Source organism: Staurois parvus, unplaced genomic scaffold (assembly GCF_062004578.1).
Source record: "Staurois parvus isolate SC_StPar_1 unplaced genomic scaffold, SC_StPar_1.0 ptg000836l, whole genome shotgun sequence".
NCBI lineage: Eukaryota > Metazoa > Chordata > Amphibia > Anura > Ranidae > Staurois > Staurois parvus.
Genome location: NW_028318632.1, coordinates 196,835 through 224,017, shown reverse-complemented (window position 1 = coordinate 224,017; position 27,183 = coordinate 196,835). Strand labels below are relative to the sequence as shown.

The window sequence follows — 27,183 nt, the reverse complement described above, 5'->3', positions numbered from 1 at the left end:
CTGTTATAAAACTTTGCAAATAAATAATTGTTCTTCATAAATTTAGGCCAAGATGTATTCTACTACATGTCTTTGGTGAAAATAACCCAAATTAGGATGTATTTTTTAGTTTGTAGGAAAGTTATAGAGTTCACAAACTATGGTATAGATCTGAATATTGATCAATCTTGAAGTACTGACAGCCAATCTAATTTCTTGAGGTCCAAGAATGTCAGAACAGTACAGATATCCCCCAAATGACCCCTTTTTGCAAATTAGACAGTCCGACGTACTTCATAAGAGGCATGGCTAGTTATTTGAAGTATTTTTTTTGTCATAATTTTTCGGAAAATGAAAAAATGAAAAAAATTATTTTCACAATTTTTTTTTTACATACTGTCACCAGTGCAGTACAGCTTCATCATATAACTGGCATGGCGGTGATCAGAGACACTGACTGGTGACAGTATGAAAAAAAATATATATATATTTTTTTAAATTGCTTTATTATTTTACATTTTTTTTCTTTTTTTTTCATATTTCACTATGTCCAAAGTAGTACAATGTTACCATAAGACCTTTTATCATTAGCAGTTAGAGCAGTCTTGTGACTTCAGCAGAGCACGGGTTAAAGCTTGTAGGAAGAGTTTTCTTTCTGCTCTAGGAGGATTTTAAACCCCTGACCCTCTGTGTGGACAGTGCTGATTGGCCCTGTGCTGTTCACATGCACTCTCCCAGGAAAAAAAAAACCTCTAGCAATACACACCAAACTGAGCATGTGCATGTGACTACGGATTCAATCTCTAACAGGTGGTCATTTCAACAAGGAGGGGCAGAGAAGAAATGATCAAACAGCATTTTTAGACAATGCAGAGGATTAACCCCTTTGGTTCAACAGTGAGTATAACAAGCATGCTTTACTGCATATGCAGACTGATTTTACTGTTGTGTAACCTGTACCACTGCTTGAAGAAAGTGTCTTCTAAAAACTGGCAGTAGGTTTGGGAGCTGATTATGAGTTCATCTTCAACCCGAAATGGTCCAACTAACTCATCTTTAATAATAACAGCCCATACCAGTACCCCACCTCCACCTTGCTGGCGTCTGAGTTGAAGTAGAGCTCTGTGCCCGTTACTGATCCAGCCACAGGCCCACCCATCTGGTCCGTCAAGTGCCACTCTTAACTCATCAGTACATAAAACCTTTGAAAAATATGTCTTCAGACATTTCTTGGCCCAGTCTTAACATGTCAACTTATGTGTCTTGTTCAGTGATGGTTGGGTTTCAGTCTTCCCTACCCTGCCACATCTCTGAGCACTGAACACCTTGTACTTCTGGCCACTCCAGATAGGCTGCAGTTCTAAAATATGACAGCACTGGAGGACAATGGGTTCCTGATAGCTTCCCATTTGATTCTTCTCAAATCTTTGGCAGTTAATTTGCGTCTTTGTTTCTCAACACATTTCTTACGACCCTGTTAACTATTTGCAACAAAATGTTTGATAGTTCTGTGGTCATATTCCAATTTCAAGAGTGCTGCATCCCTCTGAAAGACTTTTTAAAATTTTTGACTTTTCAGAGTCAGTTAAATCCCTTTTTTGGTCCATTTAGCTTGAGGACAAGAAGATGCCTTATAATTATGCACACCTTCATATAGGGTATTGATCTCCTCAGGTCACACCCTCCCCCATTACACTAATACGCATCCCCTGATATGCTTAAATCCAATAAGCATTAAAGTTTATACAGCTTGGAGTTGGACAGTATGCATAAAACTTATGATTTTGTCAAAATACTCAGTTGCCGAATAATTGTGCACATTTACCTGTTAAAATAGCTTTAAGAACATATACAGCAATGATGGTGCTGAGAATGTTCCTGCATATAGTTAGGTCTTCGTGAATGCATGATAATGGTAAAACTACAAGTTAGTATTAGGTAGTATTATTTTTACATAACAGAATATGGTAACTTTTACACATCAAATAACATTTATATTCTTTTATTGTTAAAAATACCTTACCATTATATGGTTGTAGAAGGCGACTGAAATCTGGCACTTTCATCTTCTTTTTCAAACCCAGCAGAAATGGCACAAGAAAACTGATGAGTTTGAGGTAGGCAATGTTTTTGCGCATTTCTGCTTTTTTCTCTAGATTTTCTTTCACAAGCTTCTGATGGATAGTTAGCCTCTGCTGGAGATGCTGGTATGTTACGGGATCCATGTAATCTTCTGTCAACCTTATTACATTAGACAACATGTATGAGGCATCATATACAAACAAGTTATTGTACTGCTGCACCTCAACAGTAAAGCAGGTCATCTTTATTGACATTTTGTTTGCATACTGCATAAAGAGATTTTTTTCTTCTTGTTTGTTTGGTTCATACGTGGGGTCCAAGTCAAAGCTCTGTGAGTATATACCATCAAAGTCTGGATCACTGGAAATATCGATTAGACCTATCCAATAAACAATGATATAAGTGAACTGTCCTGCTAGATTTATTTCTCAAATATACTTCCATTAAACTAAAAATTATTTTGTGAATTGTTCCTTTGATAAATAGCCTAAACAAATTCTCATGAATTTTAGAACAGTGGTTTCAACCACAAGGTCATGACCCACTGCTGGGCCACAGATTCCTTCCTCCCAGGCCTTCAGCTAGCTGAAAATCCCCTAACCTCCCACAATGCCTACCAGCTCCCATAGGGCCTCCCAACCTCCCATAGTGGTCCACAGTGCCCCTAGGCCCCTAAGAGCCCTTAGTCTGCACAGTTCACATCCCACAGTACCCCCCAGCCCCCTAGCATGTTGCAGAGCCTCTGGCCCCCATAATGCCCCCCCAACCCACACAGTGTCCTCCAGTCCCCTGCAAAACCCCCAGCCTCCTCCAGAGACCCCATCAATCACAGTTGCCCCCAGCTCCCACTAGAAGCCTCATCCCCTACAAGGCTACTAAGTCTGCTAGAGTCCCCTAACCCCCTCCAGAACATGAATCCCCCCACAGTGACTCCCAGCCCCTTCCAGAATTTCAAAACACATTTTGTGTTCCCATATTTTTATTGAGTATAAACATTTTCACTGATCACTGATTTTTTTTTTACTGTGGGGGCACTAAAAGTATTGGAAGAATTTGCTGGGCCCTGGTCTCAATAAGGTTGCGTTTTAGAGCACATTCTAAAGAGATGCAGAGAAAATTCAAAGCTTTTAAACTTAAAATGTTTTTTTCCTGATTTTGCATACATTTTTTTAAAAATAATTTCTCTAATACCTATAATATCCGGGTGAGGGGGTTTGGTGCACTTTCACTAGATCTAATGACTGGTAGCACAATTATCAAAAAGCAGAAGAGAAGGAATAGGAAGCAAATATCCACAGAAGGAATTATATAGAAGCAGAAGAACCTTGCCCTCAAATACAGCTTTCTCTCCAGCAAGTTCACAGAAAAACATTGAGCAATACAGTAGTTCTATCATCAAATGTCGCAAGATGTGCAGTCAGAGGCAGCAATGTCTTAGAAGATCTTACACCGCAAATATATAGAACTATCAGGCCCATGCTCCCTACTGATTACAGAGCTCTAGCTACAACTCAGCATGTGGTGTGTTGAACCTCTGCAGAGATCATTGCCTCTAGACAGCAAGATTCCTCCTGTACACTATGCAAGTGGGGGGACAGACTTTTTTGCTCAGGATGTGGCTGCTTACTAACTAAAGCTAACTGTAGGACTTTGAACACCTTTTGCTTAAATGCACCTAATATTATATTTTAACTGAAGGTGAGCCCCCTATGTTGGCGTGAGTAAACAGGAAGTAGCTGGAAAAGACTGGAGAAGATCAGCAGAAATTAACAAAAAAAACTAAAATAAAATGTGAAAACTGCATCTTATGAAAAAAGGAATAAAATTATCCTCATCCTGTGCCAGGAGCTTCTGGGCCAAAAGTATCTAGATTACATAGTTAGTCTGGCTGAAAAAAGACAAAAGTCCATCCAGTTCAACCATAAAAAAAAAAAAAAGTTATAATCCTACACCCACAGTTGATCCAGAGGAAGGCAAAAAAAACCCCAGCAAAGCACAATCCAATTTGCCCCTGCAGGGGAAAAAATTCCTTCCTGATCCCCCAAGAAGCAATCAGATATTCCCTGGATCAACTTTACCTATAAATGTTAGTATCCAGTTATATTTTGTGTATCTAGGAAAAATTCCATGCCTTTTTTAATGCAATCTACAGAGCTGGCCAGAACCAACTTTTGAGAGAGTCTACTCCACATTTTCACAGCTCTTACTGTTAAGAAACCTTTCCGTATTTGGAGATTAAATCTCTTTTCCTCCAGACATAAAGAGTGCACCCCTGTCCTCTGTGATGACCCAAGGGTGAATAACTCTATACCGAGTTCACTATATGAACCACTGATGTACAGTATTTATACATGTTGATCATATCCCCCCTTAATCTCCTCTTCTCAAGAGAGAGAATAAATTCAGTTCCAATAATCTTTCCTCATAGCTGAGCTCCTCCATGCCTCTTATCAGTTTGGTTGTCCTTCTGTGCACTTTCTCTAGTTCCCCAATATTCTTTTTGTGAACTGGTGCCCAAAACTGAACTGCATATTTTAGACGAGGTGTTACTAATGATTTGTACAGGGGTAAAATGATATCTCTCTCTCTCTGGAGTCTATACCTCTTTTAACAGAAGAGAGGATTTTGCTCCTTTTAGAAACCGCAGCTTGGCATTGCATGCCATTATTACGCTTATGATCTACCAGAACTCCCAGATCCTTCTCCACCATTGAATGCCCTAGGTCTTACGCTAAAAGAAAGACAGCCCTGTGTACTACTGCTGTTGCAGGCAAAATCCTTAAGAAAATGTATGAATTTTAAAACGATGTAAAAAGGCATGTATCTGCTAATAGAGCGCCAGTATTTCGGACTGGCTATCTGTTGAATTCAGTTTCATATGCAGCAGTGACTAATGATTTTGTGGCTTCCAGCATCAACAAAAACAAATTGAAGAGATAGAAAGCAGTAGAAAGTTTATGGCTGAGGTTACATTTTCCAAATTTTATACAGCTTACCACTGCAAGTTTTTTTTATTTTACCAATAGTATAATAATAGAGACTTTCAAAGTGCCACATCCAAAACTATCAAAGGAGAAAAAGGAGGGGAAAGCTCCAGAGGAGGAGACTACGCTCCACCGGCATCCAATTAATACGGACTTTATTGGCACACCACAAAGCATTATTATATAAAATCAAAGTAAGTTTATCACAAAAATAATAAATGTTACCGTTTAAATATATTATACACTATATATGATTTTTTTGTATATTGCTATATGTCATTTATATATTATGCCTTTTTTGTTTATAATTAGCTTGTATCTACCCATCCTCCTTGTCCTGATGAAGCTATTCTTTTGAGAAATGCGTTAACAGATCTGGATTTGTCTAAAAACACACTGAATACTATAAGTATATGTGAATATATAGTGAGTTCAGGCTAGCTTAAGTACTAATACAGTACTGGGTATATGTGTTTTTATTTTTCCAGGATATAATGTTTGATGATATGATATTTGTTATTCCCTTTTCAATATGTGTTGTACTTTTTTAATATTATAATAAACCTACTTTGATTTTATATAATAATGCCAATAAAGTAAGAACATATTGGAAGCCGGTGGAAAGTAGTCTCCTCCAGAGTTTTCCCCTCCTTTTTTTTTACCAAGATAAACAGTATTTGCACTTCCATTAAATTGTAAAAGAAACATTACTACACCAATGTAGCATACGTTTAGTTAACCTATAGAAAAAGCTTACCCGCTGAACAGAACTCTGAAAAAATGTTTTTCTTAGTCTGAGGAAGTCCATTTGCATCAATGTCCATGACAGATCTCCAAAATTCAGAGAATCTTGTCCTTTTTTCTTTTGACATACAGGCACCATGCCATAGAGCCTTTATCATGTAATCCACACTGATCATTATTTGCCCAACCCTTGTGTCATAGTATGCAGGGGGTAAGTGGCATGATGTACTGTTGTCATAGTTTACATCAAGGGAGATTGATGGCACTTGATGAAAGCAATAAATTCCAAAAACAAGTTCCCTTAGTATCTGGTGAACCTCGCGACAATCCAATGGAATATCATTGTCAACTGGAATGAAAAGAAGAACATTTGGATGGGTGATATTTTTCAGCTGGGTTATCAAACCACTGGGAAGTTGGAGAGGTAGATGAACATCATCCAAAGACACAAGCCAGCTCAATGTGGTATGGGCCAAAAGTTCTTGTATTTCACTTCGATCAAATTTGTCAAAGAAAGCATTTGCATTTCTCTGAACTGTCATTTCAGCCATAAAGTCTTCATCTTGCACTGTATTTTTAATGTTTTTCTTGACTGTCCTTAACATTTTTATGTGCCTATACAGTTGTATACTAGGGAATTGCAGTAATGATGGCTAGCATAGTGATATCCATCAATGTAAACTTAAGGCATTCATTCACTAGAAGAATTTCAATAAGAACATAAGGTGGCTTTCTAATAGGTGTTTTTTATCCAGGGATCTCTATATGAATCTGAAAAACAAAAGCATAAACGTTTAATTCATATAAGTTGCTAAACTGAATAAGAAAAGAATATAAAGCAAAAAACATCCTTTCTTTCCAAACACCATAGTGAAGGTTCTTGCTTAGGGTATAAATGCATAAGCAAAGGTTACCTTCAATAGCAACTGCATGTTAAAATGACTAGTAAAGACAGAAATATGTACATCTGAATGTTTATGCAAATCCTAATTTTTGCTGTATACATTGACTCTAGCCCCACCCCTCCAGTCCCCATATAGTTGTATTAATATAATGGACATCCTAACTGACTGGTAGAAAGTCTTAAAAGGTCATCAAGGCCTCATCTGAGTCAACCTAACCCCATACCAGAGGCCAGGCCGGTATATGGTTCTCCTGCTTCCCTCACATCGGCTTCTCTCCATCGGCTTCAAGGGACATAAATTCTACAACTGTCACCCATCCCTCTCCTCCTCAAGCCAACCCTCACTTCACAATCTGAAACTTCCACCTGGACCTTGAACCCTGCCTAGTAACCCTCACACCAAGCTAGCCACTAAACTCCAAGCAAATCTCCACAAAAGCACGAACGTCCTTCCTCAAGAAATAGCCACACAACGCTCCAGATTTGACCACTCAGATACCACTCATGCCAAATCCAGCCCAGCTTGACCCAAAGGAGAAGCACTCTAGCTGCAGGAAGATACTACAACAAGAAACTCTACTGCTTGCTAGACAATCTGCAATCAAACGCCCCTAGAAACCATCTCTCCATACCTGATCCCCACTCCCTGCACCTTTAAATGCCTCCTCTACTCCACCTTTTCATATTCCTTTCTTGTGTTCCCAAAATCTCACTTCTCCGTCCCTCTGCTCCACCCAAAAACTTGTACATCTCACCCTCACTGCTCCCATCTCCTTACTACTGTTTTCATCACCTCCTACTGATACTTCATTCTCCTGCTGACTCTAACACCAGGACTGGAAGGCATGCGCGCCCATATATCTCGCTCACATGCCACCTTCCTCACCCTTCTTCTCCTCCTAACCTCTGGGGATATCTCCCCGAACCCTGGTCCTCCATTACTTTGCCCACACACAAGTCCATAATGTACAGCGCTGAGCAAACCTTTTAGTGTTATATAAATACTGTATAAGACATCCTCTTTCTTCTGGGAATTACCACAATCCCCTCAATCTAATATCTGTCCCCTCGCTCCCCAAAACCACCCTCCCGTTTTCATGTGCACTCTGGAACGCCCGTTCCATCTGCAATAAACTCACCTCTATCCACAACCTCTTCGTCTCCCGCTCTCTTAACCTTCTAGCACTTACTGAAACCTGGCTCCAAGCAGCAGATTCTGTCTCCCCCGCAGCACTTTCCTATGGAGGCCTGATCTTGATCCACTAACCCAGGCCCAGTGGTCGGAAAGGAGGCAGGGTTGGTCTACTTCTGTCACCACTGAGCACCTTTCAAGGCCTCCTTAACTCTCCTTCTCTATCCTACTCTTCTTTCAAGACCCACTGCATCCGGCTATTTCCGATCTCTCTAAGGATTGCAGTGATCTACCGGCCTCCTGGACCCGTGTCCCGCTTTCTCGATGACTTCGCCGCCTGGCTACCCTACTTTCTCTCCTCTGAGCTACCCACTATTATCCTTGGAGACTTCAACATCCCTATTAACGTCAATAACCCGGCTACAGTCCTCCACTCACTCCAAAGGGAATACCTTCGACCTTGTCTTCTCTCACCACTGTACTCCCTATAACCTCTCAAACTCATCCACCTCATTAACCGTTCTGTATCCGCCACCCCTCTCTGCCAATCCCTCCACTAGCTCCCAGTTACCCAACGGATAAAATTCTAAACATTAACAATGACATATAAAGTTATCCAGAACACTGCCCAATTTACATAACCGATCATATCTCTAAATATCACCCAAACCATACACTCCGCTCCTCGCAAGACCTCTTACTCTCTAGCTCCCTTATTTCCTCCTCCCATGCTCGTCTCCAAGACTTCTCCAGGGCATCACCCATCCTCTGGAACTCCCTACCCCAATCTATAAGACTATGACCTACTCTACTTGCCTTTAGGCGATCACTGAAAACCTATCTCTTCAGGGAAGCCTATCCCGCCCTCTGCTAATTCTGGAATCCTCAACTCTTCCAACCACTCCATCCCACACAGTTACTACCTACTGTACCATTCACCCCTCCCTCCTAGATTGTAAGCTTCAAGGAGCAGGGCCCTTAAATCCCTCTTGTATTGAACTGTATTGTTACTGTATTGTCTCCCACTATAATGTAAAGCGCTGAGCAAACCGTTGGCGCTATATAAATCCTGTATAATAATAATAATAATAAAAAGGTGATGGTAGTGTGTGTGTATGTGTATAAACGTTCTGTATGCTCAGGGGTTGGAATGAGCAAAGCTGGTCGGGTTAAACAAGTCAGAGCAAGGCACGGGTAGCTAAGCACTGCCTTGGGGGACATGATCTGATGCAAAAATAATTTGCAAAACATACCATTCACAGGAGAGAGAGTCTTCTGATGTGGCTTAAGGATAACACAGAAAATATACAAATATTTTACATAGCATGCTTTGGGGGTGACTTAAAGCTGCAAATGCTACAGTGTAGTTCTTTAAAAATTTGAGAAAAAAAAGTGCAAAATACAGCATGAAGTTCACCTTAAAATTCCAACCAGATCGTTATCCAGTCATGTAACCTGGGGGGGAGGGCAGTGAGCATGCAATTCCCCTTTTATGAATACTACCAGGCAACATGCTTTTCAAAACTGGGGGATATATCTTGCAAGGAGCAGAAGCAAAGCCTCCCAACCCTTATAAGGCACCTTGCCCTAATGTTGAGTGACAAAGGCCTCTTCCCCACATCTGATGTCCCAGGAGAATGAGGGGAATTTGGGGGAAGACTAACAGGAATCTGAAAGCATATACATTTAATCCATATAAATTGCTAAACTGAAAAAGAAAAGAGCTTGAAACAAGACAGACCAGGCCACATATCTTTAAACATTGGGGGAGCATATACCTTCATTATTTACATATGACCTTTTTAAGAATGAGTAATAATGGGTACTACTGTGCGTCTGTACTCTACTCCCTGGTAGGAGGCAGATATCTGGGGTTCCTTATTATACAAGGGCTTCCAGATTCCCATATGTCTCCCCCCAACATTCACTGCTCCTCCTTTCCTGTCCACCCAGGCTGTATGCTGGATAAGGTCCTGATTTGAATGTTTAGAGGAATCCCACACCATTTCCTCCTTTTTTTCATGTGTATAAAAAAAAATTTACTTTTTTTTTTTAGGTATGAGTAATAAGGTGTTGATATCTGAGTGCCACTTACAGTATATTGACATTAATACTGGGTTCAGGTGCGATTTGGGGCGCACTGAATCACATGACAAAGAAGATAACATTGCTTCCAATGGCTTCCAATTGCCCGTTCACATCAATGTAGCACAGTTGCAATGCGTTTTTGGGGAAGGGTCCTGTGCTACTTTGTTGTGGTGCAGTGCAATTTTTTTTGTCCATAGACTTCAAATTGACAAAATTGCCTTTACATGAGTTTTTTGATCCGTGTTTCTGTGCGATTTGTGGTGGTTGTTAGGATGCTGGCACCTGCCAGCATCCTAACAACCACTGATTCACTGCTGCTGTTAGCAGAAGGGATGAGCTATCAGTTGTTAAGAAGCCAGCACCTGCCGGAATCCTTGCAACAATCAGTCATCCCTGCTGTCAGCAGGAAATGTAAACAAAAGAGCCCTTCAGGTCTGGTATGAACTTTGAAGGGGACCCCACACCAAAAACGGAAAAAAATGTCCTGGGGTCCCCCCCAAAATCTAGCATGCAGGCCAGGAAAGGGGGTGTGTCCCCAAAGCACCTTGTCTCCATGTTGTAAAGGACAAGGGCTTCTTCCCCACACAAACTCTGGCCTGGTGGTTGTGAGGGTTCGGGGGGGGGGGAGGTAATCTAAAAACACACAAGCAAACATGTTTCAAAAATGAACCAAGTTGCACTACAACCGCACTACAAAATTGGATTAAAAATTGGCTCATACACACTGTACTAGTGTGAACCTAGGCTTATTATAAAGACAGCTTACAGATTCCTATAATTTCCCCTACATCCTTTTTGGGGGAAAAGATGTGAGAAGAGGCCCCTATCCCTCAACAGTGGGAGAAGGTAGCTTGCAAGGGAGGGGGAGGGGAAGAAGGTTGGCTGCTCCCACTTTCAAGGTACCCTCCCATGTTGAAGGGCAGTTGGTATGATACAGAAACGGAAGGCACACTTTAAAATAAAGTGAAAAAGTAAATAAACTCATTGACACCATAAATTTCCTTTAACAAAATTATAGAAAAAGATAAAAATGTAAACATTGTTCCTGGAAGTAAATCCAATGTCAATCATGACTACCCGGCCGCGGCTTTTTCTTCTGGCCACAAATGATTGAATTCCTGTAACTGTAGTATCTTAAACACAGATCAGGGAATCCTGGGTGATGTCACTGACCAAATATGGTGACCATATTTAAATAATTACTGCGCTCCAATACCCTCAAGAAATTCAATCTAAAAGTGCACAGTGCTTATAAAGTGAGTAAATACAATCAAAAAGTGCACAGTGCTTATAATTAAAATAAGAAATGTATATTAAGGTGATAGAAAATAAATTAATAAAAAAATGTATAAAAAACAATTATCAAATTTATCATCCTATCAAATCATTATTTGTGAAATCTCCATATAAATGTGCCAATATTTCATTTATGAATCACCAGAAAAATAAAAATAAAAAATGTAATGAGAAATACAAAAGGTTTACTTTGAAAAAAGCAACAATAGTGTCCCAAATATAACTGTGTAGATGAGTGGCCAGCGGGTGCTCTCAGCAGCCAGAATCTCACTCCTGCAATCAGGCCATCACCTGAGGCTGATTGCAGAAGGTGTATTTAATCACTTGAGCTCCTGAAGATTTACCCCCCTTAATGACCAGGCCTCTTTTTGCTACTCGGCGCTGCACTAATTCAACTGATAATTGCGCGGTCATGCAATGCTGCACCTAAACGAAATTTACGTCCCACAAATAGAGCTTTCTTTCGGTGGTATTTGATCACCTGTGCGCTTTTTATTTTTCACGCTATAAACAAAAAAAGACCAAATATTTTGAAGAAAAACAATATTTTTTACTTTCAGCTATAAAAAATATATAGTAAACTCAAATTTGGTTATAAATTTAGGCCAAAATGTATTCTGCTACATGTTTTTGGTAAAAAAAAACCCAATAAATGTATATTGATTGCTTTGTGTGAAAGTTGTATCGTCTACAAACTATGGTATAGATACTGCAACTTACGACATTTTTTTGCTATACAGAGCTGCGCTAGTTTAACGGACAATTGCGCGGTCATGCAATATGGTACATAAATGAAATTTATGTCCTTTTTTTAACACAAATAGAGCATTCTTTTGGTGGTATTTGATCACCTGTGCACTTTTTATTTTTGGCGCTATAACCAGAAAAAGTTTTGAAGAAAAAAATTTTTTTTTGAAAAAAACAATATTTTCTCATTTTGGTCATAAAAAAATCTAAAAAAACTAAAATTTCGTCATAAATTTAGGCCAACATGTATTCTGCTACATGTTTTTGGTTAAAAAAATCCCAATAAGTGTATATTGATTGCTTTTTGTGAAAGTTATAGCATCTACAAACTATGGTATAGATAATGGAATTTACACAGCTTTTACTTTCTGACTGCCCATCGCATTTCTTGAGGTGCTAAAATACCAGAATAGTACAAACACCCTCAAATGACGCCTTTTCAGAAAGTAGACACCCTAAGCTATCTGCTGAGAGGCATATTGAGTCCATGGAAGATTTATTTTTTTTCCACAAGTTTCTGGAAAATGACAAAAACTTTTTTTTTTTTTTTACACAAAGTTGTCATTTAAATGATTTATTTCTCGCACAAGCCATGGGTATATGTGGAATTACACCCCAAAATACATTTTGCTACTTCTACTGAGTATGGTGATACCACATGTTTGAGACTTTTTGGGAGCCTAGCCACATACAGGAGCCTGAAATCCAATGACCACTTTGAAAGCCTGAAGGTGGGTAACTTCCTCATTACACTTCCTCACTACCTATCACAGTTTCGAAGGCCCTGACATGCCAGGATAGCCCCAAACCCCCCCCAAATGACCCCTTTCTAGAAAGTAGACACCCCACCGAATTTAAAAAGAGGCATGGTGAGTATTTTGCAGATCTCATTTTTTTCTCACAAGGTTTTGAAATATAAAAAAAATAGAAAAAATATGTTTTTGTTTTTTTCTTCATTTTCCAAAAACTTGTGGCAACAAATGAGATCTGCAAAATACTTACCGTGCTTTTTATCAAATTCCTTGGGGCGTCTACTTTCCAAAAAGGGGTAATTTGGGGGGGTTAGGTGCTATCCTGGCATTTTATGGCCTCCGAAACTGTGATAGGTAGTCTGGAAGTGTAATGAGGAAATAAAGCTCTTTAAAAGCCTGAAGGTGCTTATTGGATTTTGGGGTCCTGTACTTGGCTAGACTGCCAAAAAGTCTCTCACATGTGGTACTTCTACTCGGGAGAAGTAGCAAAATGTATTTTGGGGAATAATTCCACATATACCCATGGCATGTGTGAGCAGTAAATCATTTAAGTGACAATTTTGTGTAAAAAAAAAAATATATATTTATTTTTGTCATTTTTCCAAAAACTTGTTTTAAAAAAATAAATTCTTCTATTGAATCAACATTCCTCTCAGCAAATAGTTTGGGGTGACTACTTTCCAAAAAGGAGTCGTTTTGGGGGGTGGGGGCGTTTTATGCCCAGCATTAGAAGTTGATCATTCACTCTTCTAACCACCTGAAGACCAAGCCTTTTTGTTCACATGAAAAAAATCAGTATTTTTTGCTAGGAAATTAATTTAAACCCCCAAACATTATATATTTTTTTAAAGCAGACACCCTAGTGAATAAAATGGTGGGTACTACAATTTTTTATGGCACATAGTACTCACGCAGCGATTTTTCAAACGCAATTTTTTAAAAAAAAATACACTTTTTTTACTTTTAATGCACAAAAACACAATATATTGGCAAATTGTTTGTTAAAATATAAAAGATAATGGTATGCCGAGTAAATAGATACCAAACATGACATGCTTTAAAACTGTGCATGCCCCGTTCAATGGCAACAAACTGCAAACATTTTTAATATCCATAGGCAGCGCTTTAAAAGCCTTTAAAAGCCACCATTTTAGATTTACAGAAGAGGTCTAGTGTTAGAATTACTGCCCTTGATCTGACGTTCATGGCGATACCTCACATGCATGGTTCAACTGCTGTTTACATAACGGCACAGGGTCAAGGCTTGGGAGGGGCAATTTTTTATTTTTTTTATAGTTAGTTATTTTGATTTTTTTTTTTAATTATTTTTACATTGTACCTTTCATTTTTTTTTCTTTTTATCACTTTTAATGCTATAACAGGGAATGCAAATAACCCCTATAACTTCAATGGGCATTGTCATATATTCTTTTTTGATAAATCTGGGGTCTATCAGACTCTGGATATCTCCTCTGCCCTTACATTATCTAATCAAACCAAAATCGGTGTGATCAAATGCTTTCCCAATTTACAAATGGCGCTGTTTATATCCTGCAAAACTGAAATGATGAAATGCTTGTAGCTTCTGAATTCTTAGACTATAGAGATGATTGGCACCATTCTGGTCTCCAATCAGCTCTATAGTCAGCTGGCAGAAACACCGGCTGCATTCTCAGGTTCCCCTGATGGCATGGGACTGCCCGAGAAGGCCGTGGAAGGCAGCGGGGGAGGGGGGACATCATCTCCCACTGCTTGTAAAAGCAATCTTGCAGCTAATTAGCCACTAGGATTGCTTTTACATAAAAGCCGATCACCGGCTGAAAAAAACGACACCAGGATGATGCCTGCAGCTGTAGGCATCATCCTGGTATAACCATTCAAATCCAGCGATGTACCAGTACGTCGCTGGTCCTTGTTGGGTATATATGCTATGTTCTTTTTTTTTTTTTTGTATGCAGCCAGTGGACTGAATGAAAAAATAAGAAGAAATCTCTGCCAGAAAAAGTGTGTGGTATGCTCACCATTAGAATATACCGCCCTGCATCCACCCACTTCTAATGGTGGGCACACATTAGATCACACTTTGCCACAAGTGCCAGTTCCAATATTGAACAAATGTCTAAATAGTGGCACGCTTGAATAAAAATTGTCCACGTATAAGTGGTACCCCATATGGAGAAATGATGACACCAAGTCCCAAACTATCTTGCCACTACTCCCCATGTAGTCTGGGCATCCGGGGGGCTCCACGTGACTATCTTTTCCCTCGTAAATCCGAAACTTATAAGTATAGCCTGTTGTCCTCTCACAGGTCTTCTACATCTTGACCCCATATCTGGCACGCTTGCTGGGGAGAAATTGTTTGAATGCAAGGCGGCCAGAAAAATTCATCAGGGACTCATCAATGCAGATGTTTTGCTGGGGAGTATAGACATCTGCAAATTTTAGGTTAAGGTGATTTTCGAGGGGCTGAATTTTGTGGAGCCGGTTAAATTCAGGGTCACCTCGAGGATGACAGAGTGTATTGTCGCTGAAATGCATAAAACACATTATACTCTCATATCTATGCCTGGCCATGGCAGCAGAGAACACGGCATATGATGAATCTGGTCTGCGGACCAACACAACCGCAATTCATTTCTTTTAGTAATGCCCATGTTGAGGGTTAGGCCCAAAAAAAATGTAAATTTGAAAACTGTAATGAGTTTCCATGCGAATGGTCTGGCAAGGTTTGAATTTGGGTTGGCGGCGATAAATTGTTGTGCATATAAATTGCTTTGATCCACAATCAACGCATACAGATATTCCGTGAAAAACAGCTGCAAAAATCAAGGAGGTATGTGAAAGACCAGGATGTACTAGACCGCTGGTACTCGCCAGTTCACCAAAAGGTAGAGTGGCACTAGTACTGGCACTCTGCTGCATATGAGAGTCATCAAAATTTACCGGCAAGTGCTAACAGAGATCAGGCCTGATTCTGCGAACACTGCGGTTTTGTGTGCAATGTATCAAATGACAGTGACCTACTGACACTGCACTTGCGGGGGGAGAAGGGGGGGTAAGGGTAGGGGCTAAACGCAGGTGCTGGCAGGTTCCGGGGCTGATCCCGCTAACGCTGCATTCTTGGGGACACTATATTAATGTGAACGCTGGTATAGTGCTGACCTGATCAAAGATATTGACCAGTTCAGACGCTATACTAGCAATGGAGGATTATTGTACATGAGCGCGTTCCTGGCAATCAAGGGGTTAAATGTGATGACTGGTGTACTGACGGGCAATCTGACGCTATCTGGGAGGGGTGTGAAAACCACGGGAGCGCGAATCACGTATATATATATGTGATTTTGCATACTCATGCCGCCCTGTAGCAGTATTTCTGCTGTAGGGTGGTCAGGAAGCGGTTACAGAAACGTTTTCTGTTACGTTGCTGCGTTACTTTAACTGACAATTGCGCGGTCATGCAACACTGCACCCAAATTAAATTTACATCCTTTTTTTCCCACAAATTGAGCTTTCTTTTGGTGGTATTTGATCGCCTGTGCGTTTTTAATTTTTTGCGCTATAAAAAAAAAGGCTGACAATTTTGAGAAAAAAAACAATATTTTGGACTTTTTGCTATAAAACATGTCCAGTAAAAAAAATAAAAAAATCTAATTTTGTCACAAATTGCATCCAAAATGCATTCTGCAACATGTCTTTGCAAAAAAAATCCCAATACGTGTAAATTAATTGGTTTACATGAAAGTTATAGCATTTACAAATGGCGGGAAAGATACTGGGATTTTTAATTTTTATTTATACTAATAATGGCGGCGATCAGCGACATTTTGCAGTGATCAGGGACTTATGGCGGTGATCAGCGATTTATGGTAGGACTGCGGGACTGCGGCGGACATTTTGACATTGGGGGGGAACTAACTTGGTTTCACTGACATCCCCAGTGACACCAATACAGTGATCAGTGGAAAAAAAAAATCACTGACACTGGACTAATGACACTGGGCTGGAAGGGGTTAACATTTTTAGAGTTTAGTGTGTGAGGGGAGTGTTTTACTAGGGGGCGGGGGTGTGTACTGGACGGGGGGAGGGAGGGGGGAGCTGATTGAGGGAGAGAAACTCTTCTCTCCTTCTTCAGCTTTCACGAGCTGTCACAGAACTGACACAGACCAGGGCTGTGTGTAAACAATGCAGCCCTGGTCTGTGTCAGTGATTACCGGTCATCTCTGGAAAATGAACGGTAATCACCGGCCATGACAGGGCGGCAGAGACCCGCTGCTGACACCCGTGGGACAGGTAGGGGGGCGCGCGACTCGCATGCGCCCCCTACCTGTTTTGCAAAACTACGTTTTAAAACGTGGTTTTGCCTGTGAGTGCCGCCCTGCAACCGTTTTAATGCGGTGGCTGGGCGGCAAGTGGTTAAGCAGTGTCATGGAAATTTTGTATTGTTGGTTGAACTTTAAATGTGTCATATATGAGTGTTATTCATATGTCTCTCGTGTGGCTTAATTAAAGCTCTGAAGGCTGCAATTGGGCCATGCGCATGTACAATGTATGTATTACAGTACTCAGCTCGGTAATGGATGAGATGGCAGATCTGCGCTTATAGACCGGCGTGTATACCACCACGGCATTCGATGCGAATGCCGCCGGCGGTAGGCCGCGGGCCTGTATCGACATATCAGCAGCATAGTACCACATGGACTCCGTGCCGCAAGGCGCCAAGCAGTACGAACTCCACGTGTATGCTTATGCATATCTTACAAGCCATTACGAACCTGAAACTGTATCTGGATGGATGTGTTTTAATAAAGATCGTATCGGGCCCATCCAGATACAGACACTGTTTAACCTAAGGGATGCTTGTACAGGGAATTTACAGACCACTAGGAGCTAGGACACGAAGTATGCTCTCCATAGAGGGCTCATGGGGGGAGGGGAGGAAGCCTGCTGACCTCAGAGGGCTCATGGGGGAGGACCAGTGATAGATAAAAGGAAAGGCTATGCTCCAATCGGAATGTACATCCTGTGTATAGGCACTCCCCATTGCATTGTTCTGTGGGAGGGGATTGACCTTATTCATATGGGGGGCATGTGTGTGTTTGTAATAAAACCAGAGGCTGAGAATGAAAACTTCCTCTATGTGAATTCCAACAGCAACCTGAGAGTGTCGTGTGATCATTCCTGGGTAACGGAGCTCCAATTCCCCACATCTCAACAGAAGCTAACCCAGTTGGAGGCGCAGGAATCTTGGGGCTAAGCTGCAGTCGTGGTAAGCGAGATTCGCAGAGCTTTATGGGGGATTTCTGCGCATCCAACTGCGAGTACTCACGGTAAGGAGAAATTCGTTAAAGCGAATTTCCAAGACAGCAGGACCAGGCCTGTGATCAGTGCCTTGGTGTATGTTTCCTATGAGCCCCTGTACCTGCTTCCTGCCTGATCCTGCTTTGATCCTGACTCTGAACCTGACTCTGAACGAACTCCGCCTGTCCTGACCTCGGCTATTCCTGACCACTCTTCCGCTCGCTCCTGGTACCGTTTGCCCGTTAGCTACCGACCCGGCCCGCCTGACTACGTTGTGCTTCATATATATATATACATATATCACCTTGTTGTATGTATTTGTGTTAGTTTTGGGTTTGGTTTGTTGCACTGCGTTTATGTTTGTGTTGTCCTTAATAAATTATCTTGTTTATACGCTATATCTGAAGTCTGTGTTTCCCTGTGTCGGTCCACACACCTCTGGTCATTCCTGGAGCCCTGACATTACACCAAGGCCAGTCCTGACCATAAGTGGCTGCACAGGGAAGCCATCTTGGCTTATTGTTGTGAAGGATGCACCCTGAGGATGTTGTGTATTTGTTGCTGCTAGTCCTAGATGACAGAGATTATGCCTATCAGACTCTGAAGGAGTATGCCAGGGATCAGCTGCTAGAATGCATATGGATCACTCATTACCTAGTAGATCAGGGCATGGAGTTCTCTGAGGCGCAACCATTGATTCAGGTTTGTGCAGAGTTGGCTTCATCTGGTACCCCAGAAAGCAGGGATGACTTTTTGCCGCCATTTAGTACAGACCAAGTAGAGTCACTGGTATGGTTATTGGAGGATGATGTGGATTGCTTCTTGGAGCATTATTCAGCATGTTCACAACAGGTGCTAATGGATTGTATAAACGCAGTGCAGTCTTTGGTCAGACAGGCTATGTGTAAGCTGAGCTTTGTTCAACCAATACTACAGTCCTGGTCAGACTTGTTACACCCAGCCTCAGGCAGCTCGCAACAAGCCAGTCCTGCTTCCAATCATTCCTCTGCTCAAAGCTCTACTCCTGCATTCCCAACAGCACCCCCAGTGACAGCCCAATATACCCTGTTATCTACCACATGTCAGTACCCTGTTCCCACTCGCTGCACCTATCCTGCCTTTAACCCTGTAAAAAAGGCCGCTGTAGCAACTATTCCCTCCTCTGTTCCATCCTCCAGCTCTTCTCTGTCTCCAGCTACTCCCTCCATTTACAGACCTGCATTTACTTGCAATGCCCCACTAACTAAACCCAAGAAGAAGCGAAAATTCTTTCCAACCAGTACCATCCTACCAGTATCCAAACCGGTCAGCCTGCCGTCTGTGAACCCGCCTTCCGTTGTTCAGCCTGATGCCTGATGACCCAGTGTACGCTACCCAGCCTGATGACCCGATCCAGCCTGATGACCCGATCCAGCTTGATGAGCCGATCCAGCCTGATGACTTGATCCGGCCTGATGACCCTACCCGGCCTGATGATCCTACCCAGTCTGATGATCCTATCCAGCTTGATGATCTGGTGCCCGCTACCCAGCCTGATGGCCCGATCCAGCCTGATGACCCGATCCAGTCTGATGACCCGATCCAACCTGATGATCCGATCCAGCCTGATGATCCTACCCAGCCTGATGATCCTACCCAGCCTGATGATCTGGTGCCCGCTACCCAGCCTGATGGCCCGATCCAGCCTAATGACCCGATCCAGCTTGATGATCTGGTGCCCACTACCCAGCTTGATGGCCCGATCCAGCCTGATGACCCGATCCGGCCTGATGACCTGATCTAGCCAGATGACTCGGTACCCGCTGTTCTGCCAGATGACTCGGTGCCCGCTGTCGAGCTTGGTGACTCGGTGCCCGCTGTTGTGCCAGATGACTTGGTGCCCGCAGTTGTGCCAGATGACTCGGTGCCCGCTGTCGTGCCAGATGTCTCGTGCCCGCTGTCCTGCCAGATGACTCGGTGCCCGCTGTCCTGCCAGATGACTTGGCGCACGCTGTCGAGCTTGGTGACCCGGTGCCCGCTGTCGTGCCAGATGACTCGGTGCCCGCTGTCGTGCCAGATGACTCGGTGCCCGCTGTCGAGCTTGGTGACTCGGTGCCCGCTGTCGTGCCAGGTGACTCGGTGCTTGCTGTCGTGCCAGATGACTCGGTGCCCGCTGTTCTGCCAGATGACTTGGTGCCCGTTGTTGAGCTTGGTGACTCGGTGCCCGCTGTTCTGCCAGATGACTCGGTACCCGCTGTTCTGCCAGATGACTCGGTGCCCGCTGTCGAGCTTGGTGACTCGGTGCCCGCTGTTGTGCCAGATGACTTGGTGCCCGCAGTTGTGCCAGATGACTCGGTGCCCGCTGTCGTGCCAGATGTCTCGTGCCCGCTGTCCTGCCAGATGACTCGGTGCCCGCTGTCCTGCCAGATGACTTGGCGCCCGCTGTCGAGCTTGGTGACCCGGTGCCCGCTGTCGTGCCAGATGACTCGGTGCCCGCTGTCGTGCCAGATGACTTGGTGCCCGCTGTCGAGCTTGGTGACTCGGTGCCCGCTGTCGTGCCAGGTGACTCGGTGCCCGCTGTCGTGCCAGATGACTCGGTTCCCGCTGTTCTGCCAGATGACTTGGTGCCCGTTGTTGAGCTTGGTGACTCGGTGCCCGCTGTTCTGCCAGATGACTCGGTGCCCGCTGTCCTGCCAGATGACTCGGCACCCGCTGTCGAACTTGGTGACCCGGTGCCCGCTGTCTTGCCAGATGACTCGGTGCCCGCTGTTCTGCCCGATGACTCGGTGCCCGCTGCCCCGCCCGATGCCCACTACCTTGCCTGATGGCCCGGTGCCCGCTGCTCTGCCTGATGTGCCTCTGCCCGCTGCCCCGCCTGATGTGCCAGCCCCTGATATCCAGCCAGTTACCTGACTCAGGCGGTGGAACATTTTGCCCACTAAGGACTGTTTGGAGCGTCCTGAGGCCGCTCCTTGAGGGGGGGTACGGTCAGGAATGGACTCGCTAATGGTGGTGGGACTCACCTGCCTTGTGGGCTGCAGTACCAAGGCTGGCCAGCGGGTGCTCTCAGCAGCCAGAATCTCACTCCTGCAATTAGGCCATCACCTGAGGTTGATTGCAGGAGGTGTATTTAAGCAGGACCAGGCCTGTGATCAGTGCCTTGGTGTATGTTTCCCATGAGCCCCTGTACCTGCATCCTGTCTGTTTCCTGCCTAATCCTGCTTTGATCCTGACTCTGAACGAACTCCGCCTGTCCTGACCTCGGCTATTCCTGACCACTCTTCTGCTCGCTCCTGGTACCCTGTTTGCCCGTTAGCTACCGACCCGGCCCGCCTGACTACGTTGTGCTCTCTCTATATACTGTATATATATCAGTTTAGGTTTGGGTTTGTTTCACCTTGTTGTATGTATTTGTGTTAGTTTTGGGTTTGGTTTGTTGCACTGCGTTTATGTTTGTTTTGTCCTTAATAAATTATCTTGTTTACACGCTATACCTGAAGTCTGTGTTTCCCTGTGTCGGTCCACACACCTCTGGTCATCCCTGGAGCCCTGACAGGAACCATGGGGTGGCCGCCGGACCTCCTGATCCGGAGGTGTGACGTCAAGGCGTGCAAGGGCTCCTCCTAGACACGTTTCGTGTAATGACACGTCTGCTGTAGGGGTGATGCCATGCAGGCATAACGTCTAATTGCTCTTATTTATAGAAGAAAATTGTGCCCAATCGCGCTAGTGCCATTTTGCCGTACTTTGGCCTACTGCGCATGCGCGAGCGCCATGTTTTTGGTGATACTCGATTCTCTGAAAATGGCCGACGCGCATCCCACTGCGCATGCGCGAGTGTTCCGGTCACCATTTTCTTGGTTGGTAAGCATGTACAGCCGTGTAAATCTGCGCATGTGCGGGCCGTACGGCTGCCATTTTACTGAGGTTTCTATGCAGTCAGGGTGGTGTTTAGCCACACTCCATGCAATGGCCAATGAGTTATAATCCGATGACTGGAAGGTTATTAAATGCTCAGAGAGTATTGGCTAACGACATATACAAAACGAATATAAAAAAGGTGACTGCGCATGCGCTGGAAATGCGGTCGCCATTTTCCTGGTGATCACAACATAAGTCTAAAATCAATAAATACGATACCAGTTCAATCAAGGGTGATAAAATACATCACATGGGTAACAAATAAGACATGAGAAAATTAGGAAGATATTAAATGATAAGGGTACACAGAGAATTAATCGTGTATCGCTATAAAGTGCAACATGCATTATCTCATGATAATAAAAGTATTAATCCGTTATACACTGTCTTAGGTATTAATGAATCTCAGGAAGTGTGGAGAGTTCAATAATGCGGAATATATAAGATAAGATATGCAAATGTTTTATAAAAATATATATAAAAATATATGTAAATATAAAAAACATGTAAATATAAAAAAATGTATGTATGTATATTCCCCAATAAACATATGTGTCATTAAGAATAAAATGGTGTCTAGAAACAACTAAGATATGTTAAGACATGATGCCTACATTATATGCACATACAATAAAAACCTTAGAAATATGTCCGTAAATCCATGTACTAATAGAGTTATACTTTATATGGAATTCAGCTATTATCGATGTAGCAGTTAATGTCGACCTCAACATTATGGCCTAAGGGGGTCATGGATTTCATTTCAAAGATCCACTTAGTTTCTAAGCGTGAGACCTGTCTGCATTTATTAGTACCCCGCCAATGATGTTGTGCAATGTCTATCCCTACAAATTTAAGGGAAGAGGGGTCTCTATCATGAAAATCCCTATAGTGTTTTGACAACGAATGTTCACAGAAGCCTCTTTTAATGTTGTACACATGGTCACGAAAATGGTCACGGAGTCTCCTGGTAGTCCGGCCTACTACTGTTTCTTGCATGGGCATTCCAGGAGGTACACCGCGTGTCAGGTATTGCAAGAAATAAAAGTAGATATGTTATAGTCTTTTCCCATTGTGGTTGAGATAAAAGACTCAATTTTCTTTTTCGACATCCTGCTATGTTTACAAATCTGGCACTTTTTACAGGGAAAGAAGCCCTTAAGATTACCGAATAGGCTGGGATGAGAAGGAGGATCGGTTATGTTGGGGGCAATCGTGTTGCGCAAAGATGGTATCCTCCTGAAAACAACTTCCGGGTTAGAGGGTAGGGCACTAGAGAGAATGGGATCCGTTCTGAGAACTTTTTTCTTCATTATATGGCGTATGGTTTTGTGTTGGATAGAATAAGGTGTGATGAAAGGACAAAACATACTCTTTTTTACTGTTGGTGGTCCTGAGAGCATGTTGTGTCTATTCATATGGCCACATTGTCAATCTCCAAATCTAGGGTGCTTGCCAAATATCCCTTGTCTAAGAATCTCTGTCTGAGGATTTGTGCTTTGTCATGGTAAGTGTCAATTTCAGTGCAATTATGCCTTATCCTCATAAACTGGCTTTTAGGAATGCCCACCAGCCACTGTGGGTGGTGGCAGCTGTCAGTAGGGATATATCCGTTTCTATCAGAGGGTTTGAAGTACGCTTCTGTAATGCAATATCCTCCTTTGTTAATAATGGTGATATCCAGAAAGTTAACACGATCTACGCTATACTAATAGGTGAATTGGATATTCAGATTGTTGTTATTTAAAGTCCCAAAAAATTAATTAGGGCTGTTTCTTCTCTCTGCCACAACAAAAGAATGTTGTCTATGTACCTCTTATAAAATATTAATTCTGGCCACTCTCTAGCATAAATAATATCCTCCTCCCACCTGGCCATAAAGAGGTTGGCCAGGCTGGGGGCGAATTTGGCCCCCATCGCGACGCCTCTGGTTTGTAGATAAAAATTGTTATTAAACCAGAAGTAGTTGCTTCTCATTGCGAAATTCAATAGGTCCAAGATTAATGTTTTGTGTGTTGTGGAGATATTCTCAGCCAGATCAAGATAGTAATCCGCTGCTGTCATACCATCATCATGATTAATATTACTATATAGTGAGGTTACATCCGCTGTAATAAGGAAGGTAGTGAGTTCTGGATTCCAGTTAAGTGTACCAACCTCATTCAGTACCTGTTTAGTGTCTTTGATGAAGGATGGAGTAGATGAAACCAGGGGTTGTAAAATGTAGCCGATGTACTCACCAACTTTGGAACAAAGGGAACCAATCCCGCTGATTATCGGCCTGCCAGGAGGTTGTATGGGATCTTTGTGTATTTTAGGAAGATAATAGAATACCGGAAGTCTGGGTACCTTAGGACATAGTCTTTTTCTTTGCTGTTGATTACATGGAGATCATATCCCTGTTTGATGAGACTCTTTAAAGAACGTTTGAATGTAGTGAGTGGGTTTTTATGAAGTATATTGTAAGTATCCTTGTCTCCAAGGATCTTTGAAGCTTCTGCAATGTAATCTGTTTTTCTCAGGACAAGCACGCCTCCTCCCTTATCTGCAGGCCGTATAACTAGGTCTTTATTGTTCAGCAGGGATTTAAGGCCTATATCTAGGTCTCTGGAGTTATGTGGCCGTTTGATCTTAATAGCTTCAATGTCCTTGATTAACAGTTCCTTAAAAATATTAATGTATGATTGTTTATGCGGTGGAGGGTTGAATAGAGATGCATTTCTAAGATTGGAATGATGGGAGTTGATAGTTAAATTGTTAGATCCAGTGGTTTTACTCATAAAATGTTTCTTAATTGACAACTTCCTTGAGAACTTGTGGATGTCCACATAGGTCTGAAACGTATTTAGTTTCGTTTTAGGTGCATATTTTAGTCCCTTGTCTAGAACTGTAAGTTCCTGTGTAGTGAGGGGGATTCCGCTCAAATTGTATATGCCCTTACCGATTACGTTCTCCTTTTCTTTGGGTCTGTTGAGCCTTTCCTCCCTTGCATCCTCTACTCTTACACTTCTCTTTCGTGTGTGTCCCCCTCCTAACCAATGTGAGCGTGGTTGTGAATCCATATTGTAAGTATTATTCTGGTGATAGCCGTAATTATTGGAATCACTATGATGATGGTTGTGACCCTATTATAACCGTTAGGATTCCTACGGTTATAAGTATTCGGATATGTTTCACTTCTCTGGTGAAGAGTGATGAAATTGTCCATTATGGTGAGAACTGGGATGTTGAGGAGGACCCTGAGTCTTCCTAGATGTACCCTGATGATAATTAGGATTAAGTGGCTTCCTAATTTGTTGTTGATGAGAAAAATTATTATTATAGTGGCGTGGTTTCTTAGGACGAACCGGATGCCATCTCATATCCCTGGAACCTACATTATCATCTTCCACATCATAAAGGGGTCTAAATCTGTTATAGACGGGGACAGATGGATTATTCCTAGTCATAGGTCTCCTAGGTGATCTAGAGCCGTATTGGCTCTCTTCCCTTATGTGGGGAGTGCTATGTGCAAAACTGGAGCAGTATTTTTAGTGAAATTATTCTTGGGGGTTGAAGGATATTTGTCCTGAAAAGTGTCTGCTTTGGGGATCTTCCATTTAAATACTTGGTTTTCCTGGTAATCCCTAGTATCCCTAGAGTATTTCTTACATTTTTTGTTTTTCTGTGTACGTTCCATACCTTCTAAATAGGTTTGCAGTTTGCTAGATTCTGCAATGTATTCTGGTGTGCCCTTAAACGGTGTGAGTTGTTCTCTCACTTTATTGATTTCATTATCCAAATACGTGAGTTTTTTCTTTTTCCTAGTTATAAGGAATTTTAAGAAAAAAAAAATATTAAAAAAATGGTACCACTCTTGTTCACTGTTAATATCACCCATTTCCGGGGGGACTTCCCATCTCAGGGATTTAAATCTTTACAGTACTACACTATGAGCAATTTTATCTTTACTACTTGGCACTGAGCCTCCACACCTCAGCCCAGTATTCCAGGTACCTGTCCAAGCTGGAGTATTAAGAGTGTCAGACCAGACCATTATCCCCGGCACCCGCCGTCTGAGCGACCATCAGAGGATACTTCCACAGGACCTCCGGCTACATGAGATCTCTATACGCGCATTAAGATTGCGCTTCTGGTGAGTGGGCAATCTTTCTTTTGTTGTGGCAAGGAGAAGAAACAGCCCTAATTAATTTTTTGGGGACTTTAAATAACAACAATCTGAATATCCAATTCACCTATGAGTATAGCGTAAATCGTGTTAACTTTCTGGATATCACCATTATTATCAAAGGAGGATATTGCATTACAGAAGAGTACTTCAAACCCTCTGATAGAAACGGATATATCCCTACTGACAGCTGCCACCACCCACGGTGGCTGGCGGGCATTCCCAAAAGCCAGTTTATGAGGATAAGGCGTAATTGCACTGAAATTGACACTTACCATGACAAACCACAAATCCTCAGACAGAGATTCTTAGACAAGGGATATATGGCAAGCACCCTAGATTTGGAGATTGACAATGTGGCCCATATGAATAGACACAACATGCTCTCAGGACCACCAACAGTGAAAAAGAGTATGTTTTGTCCTTTCATCACACCTTATTCTATCCAACACAAAACCATACGCCATATTATGAAGAAAACTGGGAAGTTCTCAGAGCGGATCCCATTCTCTCTAGTGCCCTACCCTCTAACCCAGAAGTTGTTTTCAGGAGGGTACCATCTTTGCGCAACACGATTGCCCCCAAAATAACCGATCCTCCTTCTCATTCCAGCCTATTCGGTAATCTTAAGGGCTTCTTTCCCTGTAAAAAGTGCCAGATTTGTAAACAGGATGTCGAAAAAGAAAATTTACCTCAACCACAACGGGAAAAGACTATAACATATCTACTTTTATTTCTTGCAATACCCGACACGCGGTGTACCTTCTGGAATGCCCATGCAAGAAACAGTATATAAGCCGGACTACCAGGAGACTCCGTGACCGTTTTCGTGACCATGTGTACAACATTAAAAGAGGCTTCTGTGAACACTCGTTGTCAAAACACTATAGGGATTTTCATGATAGAGACCCCTCTTCCCTTAAATTTGTAGGGATAGACGTTGCACAACATCATTGGCGGGGTACTAATAAATGCAGACAGGTCTCACGCTTAGAAACTAAGTGGATCTTTGAAATGAAATCCATGACCCCCTTAGGCCATAATGTTGAGGTCGACATTAACTGCTACATCGATAATAGCTGAATTCCATATAAAGTATAACT

General features: G+C 42.5%; 1 protein-coding gene across 1 annotated transcript in view; it reads right to left on the bottom strand.

Moving 5' to 3' along the window:
• The window catches only part of ANKAR (ankyrin and armadillo repeat containing), a 282,038-nt gene that overhangs the window by 210,357 nt on the left and 44,498 nt on the right, over positions 1-27,183 (bottom strand). The window contains exons 2-3 of the mRNA XM_089655357.1: positions 5,803-6,560; positions 2,003-2,440 (exon numbers count right to left, since the gene is read on the bottom strand). Of these exons, the coding sequence (XP_089511483.1) occupies positions 2,003-2,440; positions 5,803-6,394 (1,030 nt within the window). The 5' untranslated portion in view covers positions 6,395-6,560. The remainder of the gene's footprint in view (positions 1-2,002; positions 2,441-5,802; positions 6,561-27,183) is intronic.